Here is a 20,087-nt window from a genome sequence, read left to right as displayed (position 1 = left end):
AGAAACTTGCCCAAGGTTACACTAGTAAGTGTAATGACTGGGGTTGTTACACCCAGCCTAACTCCAGAGTCCGCAAGCTTAAACTTCACACTGTCCTTCCTGCTCTTTATCTAACAGACCAAGTCCTTTGGATTTTATTTCACCAGTATGGGGACCCACTAGAAAATTTTTCAGCAGTTGCCACTGTGTTTCTTTACTCCTTCGAATAGCCTCAGTTTTCTCTTTTGGGGGAGCAAAAGGAAAGTAGATAGGGGAATTAAGCTCCAGAAGGCTGGTAAAATCACCCTCCCACTCCAGAATGTCCTGTGTCTCATCTGAATCTCAAGCTGCATTTAGGGACTTCAACACTATGATCGCTCTGCTATTTACATAAGACTTCATTACTTTAAAATTCCAACGGCGGCCCTGGCCAGTTGGCTCAGTATCAGAGCGTCAGCCTGGTGTGCAGGAGTCCCGGGTTCGATTCCCGGCCAGGGCACACAGGAGAAGCGCTCTATCTGCTTCTCCACCCCTCCCCCTCTCCTTCCTCTCTGTCTCTCTCTTCCCCTCCCACAGCCATGGGTTCACTGGAGCAAAGTAGGCCGGGCGCTGAGGATGGCTCTGTGGCCTCTGCCTCAGGTGCTAGAATGGCTCTGGTTGCAACAGAGCGACGCCCCAGATGGGCAGAGCATCGCCCCCTGGTGAGCATGCCCGGTGGATCCCGGTCGGGCGCATGCGGGAGTCTGTCTGACTGCCTCCCCGTTTCCAACCTCAGAAAAATACAAAAAACAAAAAAAAAAAAACCAAAAAACCCACAAAAGAAGCCGTTGGAATTTATTTATTTATTTATTTATTTATTTATTTATTTATTTATTGTATTGAGGTTGGAAACGGGCCTGCGGGAGGGGAAGAGAGAGACAGAGAGGAAGGAGAGGGGGAGGGGTGGAGAGGGGTGGAGAGGCAGATGCGCGCTTCTCCTGTGTGCCCTGGCCGGGAATCGAACCCGGGACTCCTGAACGCCAGGTCGACGCTTTGATACTGAGCCAACCGGCCAGGGCTTTCTTTTGTGTTTTTAACCTTCCTATGTGGGTTAAGCAAGTATTAGTAGCATCCTTATTTACAAATAGCGGAGAGCAAGTTCAAAAAGACCAAATGATTAGGGAAATCACATCTCGGGGCGGCGATTTCTTTTCTGAGCCTGCTCAGGTTGGCAAGCAATTCAGAAGCAAAATCAGTTTCATAACTCAGATGTATCTCTACTAGATCATTGTAGGAGATAAAGCCCTGCGCTCCCCAGGCTACCTGGAGGGATTGAGCAGGGATCGCCTCCTGTCTTGTCGGGCTTTGCGCGGAGACAAAACAGTATAAGCAGCGGCGGAACGGATTTTGAGAGCAGTGGGGACGTGTTTTTAGAACGGACCAGGAAAGGAAGTGTGCTACACCAGCGAGAGAATCCAGTCTTGGCTGCCCGGAGACGTCGTCCAGTCTGTCGAGTTTGGCTTCTCCCGGCGGCCCTGACTGAGCCTGTGGGTCACGGGTGACAGGTGAAAGCGACCACAGGCTCCAGACCTACCCGTTCTAGCGGTGGACTAGGCGGGTTGACTTTGGCCGCAGCCCTTTCTCTGTCATTGCTGACCTTGGTCCAGGATCGGAGCCGATGGCTGCTTGGGCCATTGTCAGCCTGAGTAGGGCCGCTGCTCCATGTTTGCGGGCGCTAGACCCGGGAATCCGGGCGGCTGTTCCGTGCATCTCTCCAGATTCCCAGCCTGACCCCCGGGGCTGTAGCCCCGCTTGGGGCCGTACGCTACACCTCACCATGGCGGCCTCTGCTGGGCACAACAAGTGGTCCAAAGTCCGACACATCAAAGGTCCCAAAGACGCTGAAAGGAGTCGAATCTTCTCCAAGCTTGCTTTGAGCATCCGCCTAGCGGTTAGAGGTGAGAAACTGACAGCCACTCACCGCTACCCCCCCCCCCCGCTCCGTGCCCAAGGCCCCCCATTTGCCTCCGGGAGCTGAGCCAGGGCTCATTCCGATCCTTGGCCCTTCATTTTCTTAAAGACAGTGATTGAAAAACTTCTTTTCCAAGATACTTCTTTTCCCTAGTCCATGCAAACACTGGATAAAATGTTCTAAACTAACCGAGAACAAAGTGGTGACTTGTCACTCTTTTGGGTAATGAGGGGGTATAGGTCTGGAAATAATGAAATTACTTCACTCGTTCTTTTTTATCTCAGAAGGAGGCCCCAACCCTGAGCTCAACAGCAACCTGGCCCACGTCTTAGAAATGTGTCGCAACAAGCAAATGCCCAAGTCAACTATTGAGGCATCGCTGAAAATGGAGGTATGTCCTCAACTTGACATTCTTGTTACTGATCACAGCTCCTATAGGGTCCATGTCTGTGAGGCCACCAATCACTCCTTAAATGATCAGAGAGAAGGGTAGCAATGTGGTTAACAGCTTCAATCCAGAGCCTTTTGGTGCCCTGTCTCCTTGACCATTGGTTATAGGAGCACAATCAGGAATAGGATGGATAGACAATGTACAGAATCATAGAACCTAGGATTGTTCAACTGGGTTGTGAGGAGATGAAGTAGAAAGAACCAGCAGAGTGTGGGGAAAGCCCCGGGATTAGATTGAGGAAGGGTTTGTGTTTCTGATATTTATGCCCAAAAGAGAAAACCTAGTAAAAAGAGAGGGATTCGAATGACAGTGATAGATCCTAGGTGTGGGAATTGCCTTTGAGGCTAGATGAAGGGACACGTCTTCCTCTGGGACAAGTGGGAAGGATCTGAGGAAGTAATAATCATCTCAGTAGCTAATAGCTGAGTGCTTACTCTAGGCCAAGCACTTTAATAAGACATCTGTATGCATTATCTCACTGAATGCTCAGAACAATCTTAAGTAGAAACTGAGATACAGAAAGATTAGACTTGACCAGTGCACACAGAAAATGACAGAATTGAAAACAGATTTCAGAGTTTATGCTTTATCATACGTACTGCCTTCATGTTGACTGTGGTATAGGTAAGGTGGTGGAGTCAGAGGATTTTCCCCCACCTGGTGGTCCTTTATTTCTTTTATGAAAGAGAAAGAAAGGAGTCACCAGTTGAGAGTACCTGAAAAATCAGCAGGCTGGGTGCTTGTAGAAAGTGGTAAAGATCAGACACATGTGCAGGGTGGCATGGGAGGTACAAAGATTGGTCATTATAGTTTTCGGTTGTTTGAATTTTTGAGGCCATGCTATCTTCAGTGGCTCTTAAGAAAAGACATAGGTGTTCCAGTCTACCTGAATCATTACCAGCTAGAAGCAGCGGTCATTGGGACTTGGACATGAGCTGCAAAGTATAGAATGGAGACAACAATTACAGTGCCATGCGGACTTTTCCTGTGAGGAACTTTCCTGGATTCCTGCTCCCTGTGACAGCTCCTAACAGACTGAACTGTGGTTGGGTTGCATTTTTCAGGGATTTGGCATGGTGATGGGGCCAACTTGGACTTGGTGAACATGTTAAGGACACTACTCTTTTATAGATTCTTGCTGTATTGGCCAAGAGTTTGCTTAAAGGCTTTTAATCACTGTAAAAAAAAAATAGAGGACTGGATGAAGAAGATGGGGCACATATACACCATGGTATACTATTCAGCTAGGAGAAATGATGACATCGGATCACTTACAGCGGAATGGTGGAGTCTTGGTAGCATTGTGCGGGGTGAAATAAGCGAATCAGAAAAAAACAGGAACTGCAGGATTCCATACATTGGTGGGACATAAAAGTGAGACTAAGAGGCATGGACAGGAGTGTGGTGGTTACGGGGGGTGGGGGGAGGGAAGGAGGGAGAGGGGGAGGGGGAGGGGTACAGAGAGAACTGGATGGAGGGTGGCGGAGGACGATCTCTCTTCGGGTGATGGGTATGCAACAGAACTAAATGACAAGATGACCTGGAAATGTTTTCTTTGAATGTGTGTACCCTGATTTATTGATGTCACCCCATTAAAATAAAAATTTATTTATATATTTATAAAAAAATAAATAAAATAATAAATAAATAAAAAAGAAAAGACATAGGTGGGTGACTGTGTAGCAGTACTCAACAGCCCAGGTATAGGAACACAGGTGGATTTCATAAGGGATAAGGATGTCAGAGGATGAGTGTAGGTGGGAGTGATGGGGTAGGTAGGTGTGGAATTCAGCTGGGGAGGGGAGGAAACAAAGCTGGGAGATAGCTAATTGACTATTCAGGGACCAAAGAAACAGACTCCCAAGTAAGAAGTAGTCCTTTCAATTACCTTAAAAGTTGGTCTGAAGGCCCTCCTCTCAGAGGGTGGAAAATAAAAAAGACTTGAGAGCCTAGGCTCCAGCCCAAAGAGCCCATCTCATGGAGTCAACTTTATGGTGGTGGTGCCTATGGTTCTGAGCTGGCATGCAGACGGGTATTGGGAAACAGAAAAATATGCTTATTTGTTTTTGCAGAAAACCAAGGACATTTATTTGTTGTATGAGGGTCGAGGCCCTGGTGGCTCTTCTCTGCTCATTGAGGCATTATCTAACAGTGGCTCTAAGTGCCATTCGGACATCAAACATATCCTGAACAAGAATGGGTAGGTGTGTGGGGAAAGTGGAAGGGGATGGAACCTTTTGGTTCTAATTCTGTACAAGAAAAGTATGGTCCTTTATGATGGTGGTTCATATCAATATTTTACACATCCTTAATCCTTAGCAGAATCTAAATGGGATAATTTACTCTCCCTTAATGTGTTCTCTACTAGGCAGGATCCAAAGGACTTGTTTTATTAAAAGTATAGAAGGGGAGCCTGACCTATGGTGGCGCAGTGGATAAAGCGTCAACCTGGAAATGCTGAGGTCGCTGGTTCAAAACCCTGGGCTTGCCTGGTCAAGGCACATATGGGAGTTGATGCTTCCAACCCCCCCCCCCTCTCTGTCTCTCCTCTCTCTCTCTCTCTCTGTCTCTCCCTCTCCTCTCTAAAATAAATAAATAAATAAATAATTAAAAAAAAAAAGTATAGAAGGGGCTCTTTGTCCCATTATCCCATCTTTAGCCTTATAATGCCCAGGTCTTAAAATGTACCACCAGGACTGGAATCTAATTGCATAGGAATTGATGAGCAAAGTATTTGTATTCTCCAAATTCAAATCAGGGCAGAAAATAGAGGGTGGAGATATGTTTGGATTAGTCTCTTGCCCAGTAGTAGTTTCATCTTCTTCAGGAAGAGAACTAATCCATGTCTCTATATACTCCAGAGACTGGATGGAAAGAGTGCTGTGCAGCGCTGTGTGGAGGCCAAATGTCTAAAGGCATTTATTCTGGCCCGTTTCCTCTCAGGGGAGTGATGGCTGAAGGAGCTCGCCACTCCTTTGACAAAAAGGGGGTGATCGTGGTTGGAGTGGAAGACAGAGAGAAAAAGGAAGTGAACCTAGAGCGAGCCCTGGAGTTTGCAATCGAAGCAGGAGCTGAGGATGTCAAGGAAACTGAAGATGAAGAGGAAAAACACATTTTTAAGGTGAGTACAAAGCCTGTTTGGTGGACTTCCAAGAGGGCCCAGATGCAGGGTAGGGCAAAAGGAGGCTTTACAGTTGTGAGTACGCAAAATACAAAGAGTTCATTCTTGTATAATTATTTATTAATTATTGTATTATTTTTCATACAAATAACTGTGTACATGTATTAAGACATGCCTCTCTCGCCCCCTGGTGGGCGTGCCAGGTGGATCCCGGTCGGGTGCATGCGGGAGTCTGACTGCCTCCCCCTTTCCAGCTTCAGAAGAAAAAGAAAAAAAAAAAAGACATGCCTCTCTCAGTTTCTTTTCTTCATTTGGGGTACAGGCGAGATAAAAGATTTCACATATTGCACAAACATTTATTAAGTGAATACTTGTTAGGACTTATTTTACTGAAGACTGTGAGATTCAGAAAAACTGAAAATGATATCTCAGCCATTGAAGAGCTTAAATCCAGTGGTATATTACAGTAGTTCCATTTAGGTTTTGTAATGTTCTATCCAGTTTTGTCCTGTTGTCGTCTTTTTTTAATTTTTTTTATTCAGTGAGAGGAGGGGATGCAGAGAGACAGACTCCCCACATGTGCTGGGACTGGGATCTATCCGGCAAGCGCACTAGGGGGCGATGCTATGCTCATCTGGGGTCTTGTTCCTTTGCTCAGCAACTGAGCTTTTTTTTTTTTTTTAAGTGCCTTAGAGCCTGAGGCATAGACCATAGAGCCAACCTCAGCACCACAGGGGCCAACTCACTCTGGTTGAACTATTGCTATATGACGTGGAGTGAGTGAGAGAGAGAGAGAGAGAGAAAGCAAGTAAGAGGGGGAGGGTGGAGAAGCAGATGGGTGCTTCTCCTGTGTGCCCTGACCAGGAATCAAACCAGACATCCACACGTGGGGTGGATGCTCTACCACTGAGCCAACCGGCCAGGGTGTTATCGTTTTGTTTTGTTTTTTTACAGAGACAGAGTGAGAGTCAGAGAGAGGGATAGATAGGGGCAGGCAGACAGGAACGGAGAGAGATGAGAAGCATCAATGACCAGTTTTTCATTGCGACACCCCAGCTGTTCACTGATTGCTCTCTCATATGTGCCTTGACTGGGGGGCCATATCAGACCAAGTAACCCCCTGCTCAAGCCAGTGACTTTGGGTCCAAGCTGGGGACTCCAGGGTCTCAAACCAGGTATTCCATACCCCAGTCCGACGCTCCATCCACTGCGCCACTGCCTGGTCAGGCAAGTTATCTTTTTTAAAAAAAAATTTTTTTTTTTTGAGAGAGAGAGGGAGAGAGAGAAAGGGGGAAGAGAAGAATGGGAAGTATCAACTCATAGTAGTTGCTTCTTGTATGTGCCTTGACTGGGCAAGCCTAGGGATTTGAACTGGTGACCTCAGCATTCCAGGTCAATGTTTTATCTACTGTGCCACCACAGATCAGCCGTTATCTTCTGGCTCCTCACTCCTGACTTTGCTTTGTCCCTAGTTTACTTGTGATGCCTCTTCACTGCATCAAGTGAGAAAGAAGCTGGAGTCCCTGGGCTTGTGTCCTGTGTCCTGTACACTAGAGTTCATCCCCAACACAAAGGTGCAGCTGGCTAACCCTGACATGGAGCAGGCTGCCCATCTCATCCAGGCTCTCAGCAACCATGAGGACGTGATCCAGGTCTATGACAATATTGAGTAACCAGACTGTATGTATCCTCCGGCTCCTCCTTCCTACGCAATTGGCAGCTCGTCTGGAGCACAGGCTTCTGCAGCATTCTCCAAGGCTGAAGCAGGTTGGGGGCCTAGCAGATTCAGAGGCATTCCTTGTGGACACAGGAATCCCCGTACTTCTCTTGGGGCCCTCTTTGTCAGTTTTGCTGGTGTCTCAGAGCACTTCTGGATGAGTCCCCCCACTCCCTCCTGGATGCAGAGTTGGGCTAGTCAGCTGGTCAGATTGATCTTAGGAAGTTGGACCTCTGGGGATAGCAGGTGTTATGAGGGCCCATGCACTAGAAGCTGCTCTTAAATATTAAGTGATTGATCTGGGTTGCTGCATTGTTGGATAGCTCATGAGTTTTCCTGTGTTTTGTGTCCAGCTGTTGGGACCTCTTAACTTCCTTTCAAGTCTAAAGGCCTAGTTCTACTACTCCAATTCCAAGACTGTTTGTTTTTTGATTGACTATAGAAATGTAACTTTTTACAGGCACTCTGTGTTCTAATGCTGATCTAATGACCTAAACCTGTCGTTCATTCAACTTATCAAACAACTATTATGTACCAGGAACTGTAATTACCAAGTGTACTAGCTGATCAGTTGGTGCCCTGTGTTAGATCCTATTCTAAGACATAGGACCAGAGCGAGGAAGAACTGGATTGCTCTCTGCTGGAGCTACCCCAGGGCAGAGCAGGCTGCTGTGCATGCATCCTTGTTCTCTGTGTGGCCTCTGTGCCTTCTTCTAGCGAGCTTATGGCTCTGACCCAATAGGAAATCAAGTGCCAATGATAAAAGACTCCCAGATCCTGCTTTGTCTGGGTTCATGTGTTTTCTGAGATTTTTCAGAGTAGACCCATCAGCAGATTAGGCTACGCTCAGAAAAAGCCATACTGAGCTGATTTTGAAAGCTGTTTGGGGCCCTGGCCGGTTGGCTCAGTAGTGGAGCGTCAGCCTGGCGTGCAGGAGTCCCGAGTTCGATTCCCGGCTAGGGCACACAGGAGAAGTGCCCATCTGCTTCTCCACCCCCCCCCCCTTTCCTCTCTGTCTCTCTCTTCCCCTCCTGCAGCCAAGGCTCCATTGGAGCAAAAAGATGGCCCGGCCCTGGGGATGGCTCTATGGCCTCTGCCCCAGGTGCTAGAGTGGCTCTGGTAGCGACAGAGTGACGCCCCAGATGGGCAGAGCATTGCCCCCTGGTGGGCGTGCCGGGTGGATCCCGGTCGGGTGCGTGCGGGAGTCTGTCTGACTGCCTCCCCGTTTCCAGCTTCAGGAAAAAAAAGAAAGAAAGAAAGCTGTTTGGTCCTTAGCTCCTTTTTATGAAATGAGGTATAAGAGCATATCCCTGATGCCAGATGATGGGGTACCCAGTACTCGAGAGGAAATGAGAACAGAGGAAGAGTGAAGGCTGAGTCAGAAGCCTGGCCAGGTGGGAAAATAGGGGGCTTGGTGCCTTTTGCATGTGAGAGTCATTTCTGGGTTTAGAAAGACCAGGAGGGTCAACCACCTGTGCTGGAGCCCATCAAGGATGTCAGGCCTGGAGTACCTTTTTTTTTTTTTTTTTTTTTTTTAAGATTTTATTTTTATTTATTCATTATAGAGAGGGCAGAGAGAGAGAGAGAGAAGGGGAGAGGAGCAGAAAGCATCAACTCCCATATGTGCCTTGACCAGGCAAGCTCAGGGTTTTGAACCGGCAACCTCAGCGTTTCCAGGTTGACACTTTATCCACTGCGCCACCACAGGTCTGGAGTACCTTTTTGATCCCGCTGTTTAGCTACTTCTAAGTTGTTTAAGCCAGTTCTGAACTTAAGAGTAATTTTCCTGAAGAAGCCTCAGGTAAATGAGGATGGCAAAGAACTAAAACCAAATTAGTCATAAATGATAACTTAAGCTTCTAGGAAAAACAGATTAGTAATTCCATGATGACATAAACAACTGGAGAGTGAAGGCCAGGGGGAGGAAAACCAATGAAATAATCCATGATCATGCCAAAGGATATGCTCTTATACCTTATTTCATAATCGTGATACTACCTGGGATTCTTCCGTTTTTATAGTAGATAACTCATCCAAATAGCTGAATAAGCATATCACTAAAATAGGGCAATTTAAAGCTCAAATGCTACTTCATAATTTATAAAGTACTTTCATATTTTATTTATTTATTTATTTTTTATTGATTTTAGAGAGAGGAAGGGGGGGAGAGAGAGAGAGAGAGAGAGAGAGAGGAACATCAATCAGTTCCTGTATGTGCCCTGATTGGGGATTCAACCGGCACCCTCTGTGCTTCAGGACGATGCTCTAACCAACAGCCATCCAGCCAGCGCTATTTTATTTATTTGATTTTCACAACAAACCTAGAAAATAGTCAGGCCAAGTATTTTAGCAAAAATGACCTCATACCAAGCAGGTACGAACAGGTCTAATATCTTGCATTGATAGAACTTGGTTTACAAAATAGCTGTTTTGTAAATGGTAAGTATTAATCAACTTGAAGGAATGTGATCATTTCTGAACTAAGGAATTTGGAACAGAATTTGCCTACTCACATGGAATAGTACTCTATTAGATAGGATTTATTAATATGGTTTCTTATGTAACCAATTTTCTTACCTCAAGGTATACTAAATGGCTCTGCAATGACCCCTGGTGGTGCCTTACAATCTTCTCTGCAGTAAATATAGGAAAAGAAGAAATGAAACCTTACTTGGATTTGTTTGGCTTCAATATCTGGTAGAGACCCTTAGCTACATAGGTTAGTTAAACAACTGTTGAACTGAATAAGTGAAATAAATAGGATATGAGTTATTCTGTCACTAAATATTATTTTTCAAAGGATATTTTATGCCAGAGCAAATATTTACAATATAATGCTAAATGAAGATGTAAAACTGTATGTATTGTATGGTCAAAATTGTAAAATATGTATCATACCATAAAAATGTCTTTCTAAAAAAAAAAACTAAAAGGAACTGTACTAAAATGTCAAAACTGGTTATTTCTGGATGGTGATGTTATAACAGTTTTATTTTCTATAATCGTATATTACTTTCTTTTAATTTTTAAAATTTATTCATTTTTTTAGAAAGATAGAGAGAAGCATCGACTTGTTCCACTTAGTTGTGCATTCACTGGTTGCTTCTTGTATGCACCCTATGGATTGAAACCATAACCTTGGTGCATCAGGACCTCGCTCCAACCAGCTGAGCTACCCAGCCGGAGCCTCATGTATTATTTTCATCAGGGGAAACATTTTTTAAAAAAGAGCCTGACTTGCTGTGGCGCAGTGGATAGATCATCAATCTGGAATGCTGAGGTTACCAGTTCAAAATCTCAGGCTTGCCCAGTCAAGGCACATATGAGAAGCAATTACTTCGAGTTGATGCTTCCTGCTCCTCCCCATTCCCCTTTCTCTCTGTCTCTCTCTCTCTAACATCAATAAATAATATCTTTAAAAAAACAGTTAAAAAAAGAAAACTAGTTACATTACTGTTAAACTAGGGAGAGAACATGTGAAAGGGTGGGTGGGAATCAGGAGTACCTTAAAGTAAAAAAAATGGGATCTGGTCCTTGCCTGCCTTATCTTTGGTCATTGTCTTAGCAACACAATATCATTTAGCACCTTGTAGCTGGCTTGGGTTTATTCTCCAGTCTCCTTCCAGTGGGATGAAGGTATCTGTGATAGGCTCTGTCTGTAGCCTTGATAGTTAGCTGCCCCTTACTCCCTCACCAGAGGCCTTGGATGAATCTAGCAGGAACAGTAAAAGCTCTGTCTCCAGCCCACTATGGAGATCGAAACATGTAGTTGAATTTCTTTTCTTTCTCTGAAATATAGCATAGCAGTCAATAAAAGTTCAAACTCTGTAAGACCCCAACTTTTTAATTTTATTTGAATTTTTGGGGACTGCTCTGGAGACATTCTGTAAAGAGAAATGAGCCATTAGGTCTGGTAAAACAGAGTGATATGATAGATATTACACTAGTCTTGACTGAAATCACTTTCTTTTTATTCTGTCCCCAGACAGTGAATGGAATATCAATTTTTGCTTTTTCTTCTTTTTATCTTTCTTTTGTCTCTGCCAGAAGGTAACATTTTTTTGTTTTTGTTTTTGTTTTTTTCCGTGACAGGGACAAATAGGGACAGACAGACAGGAAGGGAGAGAGATGAGAAGCATCAATTCTTCGTTGCGACTCCTTAGTCTTTCATTGAGTGCTTCTCATATGTGCCTTGACCTGGGAGCTACAGCAGAGTGACTGACCCTTTGCTCAAGCCAGCGACCTTGGGCTTCAAGTCAGTGACCTTTGGGCTCAAGCCAGTGACCATGGGATCATGTCTATGGTCCCATGCTCAAGCCAGCAACCCCACACTCAAGCTGGTGAGCCTGCGCTCAAACTGGTGACCTTGGGGTTTCAAACCTGGGTCCTCTGCATCCCAATCCGACGCTCTACCCATTGCGCAACCACCTGGTCAGGCACATTTATTGTTTTTTAAAAGGTCAAACCATATCAAAGTACAAAACAATAAAAGTCCCATCTAATCCCACCTCCTAAAATATAACTACCATTAATCTATATCATTCTACTCATTGGAACTACACTGCTGGGGAACAAATCCTGACTGCCGATTGCTAGCAACTTTGGATGAGAACCTCTCTGCAGCTATTTCTTCATCTATAAAATGGGGATAATAGTACCCATTTTATAGAGCTGTTTTTTTCAGAATTCAATTCAGTTAATATACTGGATGGGGCAAAAGTAGGTTTGCAGTTATGAGTATATAAAAGTTTATTCTTGTATTATTATTTATTAATTCTTGTATTATTTTCCATATGAACAACTGTAAACCTACTTTGTCTCACCCTGTATATTAAGCACTTACAATAGTACTTGGCAGCCCTGGCCAGACAGGTCGGTTCATTAGAGCATCATCCCGAAGCACAGTGGTTGCTAGTTTGATCCCCGGTCAGGACATATACAGGAACAGATCGAGGTTACCATCTCTCCTACTCTTTCCCACTCTCTCCCTTCCTCTTTCTAAAATCAATAAAATAAACATTTAAAAACAACAACAACAGGCCCTGGCCGGTTGGCTCAGCGGTGGAGCGTCGGCTTGGCGTGCGGGGAACCCGGGTTTGATTCCCGGCCAGGGCACATAGGAGAGGCGCCCATTTGCTTCTCCACCCCCTCCCTCCTTCCTCTCTGTCTCTCTCTTCCCCTCCCGCAGCCGGGGCTCCATTGGAGCAGAGATGACCCGGGTGCTGGGGATGGCTCCTTGGCCTCTGCCCCAGGCGCTAGAGTGGCTCTGGTCGCAGCAGAGCGATGCCCCGGAGGGGCAGAGCATCGCCCCCTGGTGGGCAGAGCATCGCCCCTGGTGGGCGTGCCAGGTGGATTCCGGTCGGGCGCATGTGGGAGTCTGTCTGACTGTCTCTCCCCGTTTCCAGCTTCAGAAAAAAACAAAAAAAAACCAAAAACCCCACAACAAAAAACAGTACCTGGCAATAGTTAGGTGTTCAATAAATATTGGCCTTTTCCTCTACTAAGTATGAATAAACATTTGAAAAAACTGAAATGTGATCACCCCATCCATTTCTGTTATATAACCTTTTTATTTTTATATTTTCACTTCACAACATATCCTGGACATCTTTTGGTATTAGTATGAAGAAATCTACTTCATTCTTTTTTAGTAGCTATATAGTATTTTATTGTATTTATTGGTGTGCCATAACTTATTTAACTAGTCTATCAATGGACATTTGGATTGTCTATCTTACAAAAGATGCTACAATGAACATTCTTTTTTTTTTCTTTTGTATTTTTCCCAAGTTAGAAGTGGGGAGGCAGTTAGACAGACTCTTGCATGCGCCCGACTGGGATCCACCAGCAGGCCCACCAAAGGGCGATGTGCTGTCCATCTGGGGTGTTGCTCCGTTGCTGCAGGAGCCATTCTAGTGCCTGAGGCAGAGGCCATGGAGCTGTCCTCAGCGCCCGGGCCAACTTTGCTCCAATGGAGCTTTGAGTGCAGGAGGAGAAGAGAGAGATAGAGAGGAAAGAGAGGAGGAAGTGTGGAGAAGCAGATGGGTGCTTCTCCTGTGTGTCCTGCCCAGGAATCGAACCTGGGACTTCCACATGCCGGGCCAATGCTCTACCGCTGAGCCAACTGGCCAGCCTGCAATGAACATTCTTTATCTTTGCTCACTTGCAAAGTATTTTTTAGGATAAATTTACAGAAAAGAAATTTCAAAATGAAACCAATTTTTCATGCCCTGCCTGGATAGCTCAGTCGTCCAGAATTTTTCATTAGAAATAAATGTCAATATGTAAAATATCATTTTAAAAATCTATGATGGTGTGTATCAATTGTTAACAATGCAGATATGTAATCTAAAATCTGAATAAATTCCACTTTCCCCCTTACTTAAAAGATTTTTTTTTTCAAATTAGGCAATAGATTTGTGGGTTCATTTTCTTTTTGATACCAAATTCATTGAGCTATCCCCTAAGAGAATTTGTTCATTTGTATTTATTGTTCCTTATCACATGTCCCAAGTATCCCTGTGCTTTTTTTTTTTTTTTTTTTGTGACAGAGAGTCAGAGAGAAGGACAAGTAGGGACAGACAGACAGGAAGGGAGAGAGATGAGAAACATCAATTCTTTGTTGCAGCTCCTTAGTTGTTCATTGATTGCTTTTTCATATGTGCCTTGACTGGAGGGGCTACAGTAGACCGAGTGACCCTTTGCTCAAGCCAGCAACCTTGGGCTCAAGCTGGTGAGCCTTGTTCAAACCAGATGAACCTGCACTCAAGCTGGCGACATTGGAGTCTCGAACCTGGGTCCTCAGCATCCCAGTCTGACGCTCTAGCCACTGCACCACCACCTGGTCAGGCCCTGTGCTTTTTTTTTAACTGACCATTTTGGTGACACCAGTTAACATAATTATATAGGTTTCAGGTGCCCAATTATATACCCATGCTCTTGAAATAAAAAGAAGTGTGCAACAGTGTGTGATTGGGCTAAATAGAACAGTACTTTCTGAGGCCCTGAGTACTAACGGCAGCTCATAATTCTTGGGGTCAGATAAAGCTTAGGTTCTTAACCAGGGGCATGTACTGAGTGTAAAACCAGGGTAACAGACTTACCACATTGTGAATGGTCACAAGAATTTCCTTGTTTTCTGTTCTAAGGCTTGTGGCCATTCACGAGAATTCTTGGCTTTTCATTGTTGTCATTTAGAAAGAAACAGTGTAACAGAAAATGCATTCGCTGAAGTTAAAACTACAAAAGGAATTAAAAGTGATTAGTCTCTTGTTAGTAATAAAAATAACTTTTTTATATAAATCTGATATTTTTAAAGTGCTCAGTAACCATGGATAGTGACAAAGAACATGATAAAATTCTGGATATATTTGCTGACAATTTTTCAGCTATTCCAAGTGAACTGATAAAAGCTTTTACAGTGGCAGTGATACAGTTATTCTTTCAAAAGGGCAAAAAATAGTAATTTTAAGTGATTCCGAACCTGAAAATTTGAACAGTTCCACACATGATTTTGAGTGTAATTTGTGGCTTGATTGCCGAGATAATGATTGGTCAAAAGAAGACTTTCAACCTGATTTGGAAAAATTTGAAGGTAATTCTGGGGTTACACTGTCTGATTCTAAGAACATCACTGAAGTCACCAACTTGATTTTTGATGACGATCTGTTTGACCTATTTTGTCATCCATTGAACATATATTATAACCAAAATTTGGGAAAGCACAAAATTTCGAAAGCAATAAAGTGGTCTCCTGTTACTCCAACAGATATGAAAAAAATTTTAGGACTCATAGTGCTAATGGGGCATACTTGAAAGGATACTTGGGAAGAATATTGATCTACAAATCTAGTTCTAGCTGTTCTATTATTTCCTCAGACGATGAGTTGAAATCGTTTTTAAGAAATCTAGACTTGGCCTGACCTGTGGTAGCGCAGTGGATAAAGCATCGACCTGGAAATGCTGAGGTCGCTGGTTCGAAACCCTGGGCTTGCCTGGTCAAGGCACATATGGGAGTTGATGCTTCCAGCTCCTCCCTCCTGTCTCTGTCTCTCTCTGTCTCTCTCTGTCCCTCTCTGTCTCCTCTCTAAAATGAATAAATAAAATAAAATAAAAAAAATTAAAAAAAAAAAAAAGAAATCTAGACTTATTTGCATTTCAATGACATTGCAAACATGACTAAATCTTCATCCAGCCTATTTAAAATTTAATCTGTACTCAGCCACTTTATTAGTAAATTTCAAACAATATATAAACCTATGCGAGAATTATCATTAGATGAAGGCATGATTCCCTGGAGGGGACGTCTTCTATTTCGAACTTACAAACCAGCTAAAATTATTAAATATGGTTTACCTGTAAGAATAGTATGTGAGAGCAAGACTGGCTATATTTGCAATATGAAAATTTACACAGGTGAAGGAAAAAAATTGAATAACTATTCTGTCACTACTTCAGCCATTTCTGGAATTGGGGCATCACATATACCAAGATAACTATTATAATAGTATTTCAATTGCAGAAACTTTATTACTACATAAAACAAGAGTTTGTGGAACAATTCAAACAAATAGAGGCTTGCCAAAATGTTTGAAAGATGAAGCATCGACACTTAAAAGAGGTGAAATAGCCTTTTGAAAAAGTGACATTTTATTATTGATTTGGAAGGATAAAAGTTTGTATTATTTCAACTATCCATGATGCTTCCTCTTGTGAAACAGAAAAGACAAAATTGGCATACTGGAGAGGAAATCAAGAAGCCAGTTTCCATTGTACAGTATAACTATATTCAAGGTGTTGATCTTGCCAACCAATATCTTTTTTTTTTTTTTTTTTCATTTTTCTGAAGCTGGAAACAGGGAGAGACAGTCAGACAGACTCCCGCATGCGCCCGACCGGGATCCACCCGGCACGCCCACCAGGGGCGATGCTCTGCCCATCCTGGGCGTCGCCATGTTGCGACCAGAGCCACTCTAGCGCCTGAGGCAGAGGCTACAGAGCCATCCCCAGCGCCCGGGCCATCTTTGCTCCAATGGAGCCTTGGCTGCGGGAGAGGAAGAGAGAGACAGAGAGGAAAGCGCGGCGGAGGGGTGGAGAAGCAAATGGGCGCTTCTCCTGTGTGCCCTGGCCGGGAATCGAACCCGGGTGCTCCGCACGCTAGGCCGACGCTCTACCGCTGAGCCAACCGGCCAGGGCCTCCAACCAATATCTTTTAACTTGTAATACCCTTAGAACAATAAAATGGACGAAGAAAGTAGTGCTTTACCTGATTAATTGTGGACTATTCAGTTCATTCAGGATTCATCAAGCGCTCAATCCAGAAAGCTAAGATACAAAGACTTTCTTTTAATAAATAACTTCAAAATGCAATGGATATTTAATTTTAAAGCGTGCCTTTAACATTTATGTAAAACATTTTTTGTACTTGTTCAATAGAAACTTATCTGGCCACTGGGTAAAGCCAACAATAAAACTACTGGTCTGCAATGTGTTAAGAAGGCATGGCCCAGCCTGACTAGGCGGTGGCACAGTGGATAGAGCATCGGACTGGGATGCCGAGGACCCAGGTTCGAGACCCCGAGATCGCCAGCTTGAACGTGGGCTCATCTGGTTTGAGCCAAAGCTCACCAACTTGGACCCAAGGTTGCTGGCTCAAGCAAGGGGTTACTCGGTCTGCTGAAGGCCCATGGTCAAGGCATATATGAGAGGGCAATCAATGAACAACTAAGGTGTCGCAATGCACAACAAAAAACTAATGATTGATGCTTCTCATCTCTCCATCCCTGTCTATCTCTCTCTCTGACTCTCTGTCTCTGTTAAAAAAATAATAATAAATTAAAAAAAAAAAAAAAAAAAAAAAGAAGGCATGGCCCAGCTGGAAGGCATCATAGGGGGAAGTGAAGTCAGGAGAGAAACAGCATAGAAAAAGAAGATAAAATACACAGCTAAAAGCGCACACTTGTGGAAGTTACATTCAATTGCTAATATCCCCATTTGAGGTTCATATATTTATTCAACAAATATTTGGGGTTTTTAAAAATAATTTATTTTTATATTTTATTTATTTAGAGAGGTGGGGGGAGGAGCAGGAAGCATCAACTCCTACATGTGCACATGTGCCTTGACCAGGCAAGCCCAGGGTTTTGAACCAGCAACCTTAGTGTTCCAGGTCAACGCTTGATCCACTGTGCCACCACAGGTCGGGAATATTTGTTTTTCAAATGTGCTATTAAAGATGCTAGGCAGCCTGACCCAGCGGTGGCGCAGTGGATAGAGCGTTGGGCTGGGAAGCGGAGGACCCAGGTTCGAGACCCTGAGGTTGCCAGCTTGAGCGAGGGTTCATCTGTTTTGAGCAAAAGCTCACCAGCTTGTGCCCAAGGTCACTGGCTCGAGCAAGGGGTTACTGGGTCTGCTGAAGGCCCGCAGTCAAGGCACGTATGGGAGGGCAATCAATGAACAATTAAGGTGTTGCAATGCTCAACGAAAAACTAATGATTGATGCTTCTCATCTCTCCGTTCCTGTCTGTCTGTCCCTGTCTATCCCTCTCTCTGACTCTCTCTCAGTCTGTAAAAAATATATATATAATAAAATAAATAAATAAAGATGTGTTTAAAAAAAAAGATGCTAGGCATGCTCATTTGGATAACAGGTCTGTCTTTACGCATACTTAAAGGCAATTACAATGGAGTAGGACAAGTGCTTTGATGAGGAAAGTACTAGGTGCTTTGGTATTCCAAGAAAAGCTGAATAGACCTTTGGATACAGACCATAAAGTGGGTACTAGATTTCTACTGGCATAAATGTGGGGTTTTTTTTTATATTTATCTCAGGTCAATAAAATTAAGAGTCAGATCTGAGCTTCAGATTGGCAGATTATGATCTCCAGCATAACATTCTCAATAGTGATATCCCCAAAGCGGTGATGAGAGTTTGGGTTTTGTTCCCGATGAAGAGATTCTTAGTGGGTGACAAAAATCTTAGATAATACAATGGTGTGTGGCCTTCAAAACTCAACCCTGCCTGACAATCCTATTCCTTAATATTTCTCTCATCAGGAAGAATTTAAATTTAATTAATTTAGAGGATGATAATGAAAGAAAACAGGAGAAACACTGGCCTCGTGAAAAACATAGCCTTTGAGTATTAAATATTGATATAACTGGTGTGAATCCTGACTCTACCACCTGTAGATGGTACTTAGTTCTCTGAGCTTCATTTTCATTCTTTAAATGTCAATAGGATTACTGACCTCAGAATTATTAGGAAGATTAAATGAGATGACATGTCTGGTATATATAGTAAATGACTGATAAATATTAATTTTATTTCCCCTATACCCAATGTCTCCCTCCGGGAAAAAAAATTATTATAGTTAAGGACCTACAATAAACTGGATAGGGGTCTAATCAAGAGGGAAAATGACAGACTTAAAAGTTTGTTTGAGAGAAATAAAAACTAACAGGACAAGCACTCTGATAAATATTAAGGTGGGGAGGTAAATAAAAAGGAGTCTCAGGAATTCTTAAGATATTTGACACCTGCCTGACCAGGTGGTGGCGTGGTGGATAGAGCGTAGGACTGGGACGCGGAGGACCCAGGTTTGAGACCCCCAGGGTCGCCAGCTTGAGCGCGGGCTCATCTGGTTTGAGCAAAGCTCACCAGCTTGGACTCAAGGTCACTGGCTCAAGCAAGGGGTTACTTGGTCTGCTGTAGCCCCACCGTCAAGGCACATATGAGAAAAAGCAATCAATGAACAACTAAGGTGTAGCAATGAAAAACTAATGATTGATGCTTCTCATCTCTCTCCGTTCCTGTCCGTCTGTCCCTATCTATTATCTATCCCTCTTTCTGACTCACTATATCTCTGTAATAAAAAAAAAAAAAATTGTCACCCAAGGCAAAGCCACCACTAAAGGTCCTTAGTTGACAGTTGAAAATTGCATCTGAAGATTATTCTGGCTTTTCATTTATACATATTATACTAGAACAGGGACCAGAGGAAGGAAGCCTTTATTAATTGTGGTAGACTTGGAATCTGAAGATCTGGGTTGAGGAAATTAATTATGTCACTATTTTGAAATATCATGCAGTCAGTACAGTTGTTTTGGAGCGATATTTAGTGGCACGGGAAAACATTGATAATAAAATGTAAGTACACCACAAAATAATATGAAGCCATGTTTGTCAGACGTTGTATATCTAGGTAGGAAAGATAAAATTATTTCTGAGGTGGGCCCTGGCCAGATGGTTCAGTTGGTTAGAGCATGGTTGCAAAGCGGGTTCTATCCCTTGTCAGGGCACAGACAGGAACAGATCAATGTTCTTGTCTCTCTCTCTCTCTCTCCATTCCTCTTTTGGTAAAATCAATAAATAAAAATTAAGAAACAATACCTCTGAGGTGGGATCCCCCCCCCCCATTTTAATACAAAGAGCTTGTATTGCTTTTACAAACAAAATAAAGTTTGGGTTCCACAGCCTCCCGAAAGACCCTTTCTGACTTTGCCACTTACTGGATTCGTCCCTGACCAGCGGAGGAACTCCCAGATTTCCGAGGACCCACATTCCAGCACTACCCTAGCCTCTCGGAGGGTGTGGCCCCAGAGGTATGAGTCCCTGGAAAAGGCAGGCAGTGGAGAGGCAGCCCCGCCTTCAGGCAAGCCTAGCGTCTGAATTCGAGGACTTGCCAAGGGATCCCTCGGAAGAGATGGCCACAGGCCGGGAAGCGCTAAGAGCCAGACCCTCCCTGCTTAAATACGTACCCGGAGTGGGCACAGGGAGGGAGGGGCAGGAGTGGCCTCAGGGACCGCCGAGAGAGAGAGAGAGAGAGAGAGAGAGAGAGAGAGAGAGAGAGAGAGAGAGAGAGGGCGG

The 20,087-nt window shown here is 43.8% G+C and overlaps 1 protein-coding gene and 1 long non-coding RNA gene across 3 annotated transcripts; one reads left to right on the top strand and one right to left on the bottom strand.

Moving 5' to 3' along the window:
- The first annotated feature begins 1,413 nt into the window (after positions 1-1,413).
- TACO1 (translational activator of cytochrome c oxidase I) lies at positions 1,414-10,174 on the top strand. 2 transcript variants are annotated; one of them, XM_066262655.1, is made up of 5 exons: positions 1,414-1,916; positions 2,218-2,321; positions 4,454-4,581; positions 5,325-5,502; positions 6,975-10,174. In XM_066262655.1, exons 1-5 carry the CDS (start codon positions 1,637-1,639, stop codon positions 7,173-7,175), a joined length of 891 nt encoding a protein of 296 aa, XP_066118752.1. In that variant the 5' UTR covers positions 1,414-1,636; the 3' UTR covers positions 7,176-10,174. The 2 variants fall into 2 exon arrangements, with proteins under 2 accessions (XP_066118752.1, XP_066118751.1); XM_066262654.1 differs by having other exon boundaries at positions 2,215-2,321.
- LOC136326540 (uncharacterized) lies at positions 8,732-20,036 on the bottom strand. The gene is made up of 3 exons (XR_010729466.1): positions 19,979-20,036; positions 16,485-16,543; positions 8,732-14,446 (listed from the first exon to the last, which is right to left on the bottom strand). It is a non-coding gene; the product is annotated as an uncharacterized lncRNA (long non-coding RNA).
- Positions 20,037-20,087: the final 51 nt, after the last annotated feature.

This window comes from Saccopteryx bilineata, chromosome 2 (genome assembly GCF_036850765.1).
Source record: "Saccopteryx bilineata isolate mSacBil1 chromosome 2, mSacBil1_pri_phased_curated, whole genome shotgun sequence".
NCBI lineage: Eukaryota > Metazoa > Chordata > Mammalia > Chiroptera > Emballonuridae > Saccopteryx > Saccopteryx bilineata.
This window is presented reverse-complemented; position numbering and strand designations above follow the sequence as displayed.

Excerpts from the sequence above, each read along its gene's own strand:
- TACO1 (XM_066262654.1), top strand. The coding sequence starts at position 1,637 with ATGGCTGCTTGGGCCATTGTCAGCCTGAGTAGGGCCGCTGCTCCATGT. Across the intron at positions 1,917-2,214 it reads CATCCGCCTAGCGGTTAGAG|AAGGAGGCCCCAACCCTGAG; the intron begins GTGAGAAACTGA and ends TTTTTATCTCAG. Across the intron at positions 2,322-4,453 it reads AGGCATCGCTGAAAATGGAG|AAAACCAAGGACATTTATTT; the intron begins GTATGTCCTCAA and ends TTGTTTTTGCAG.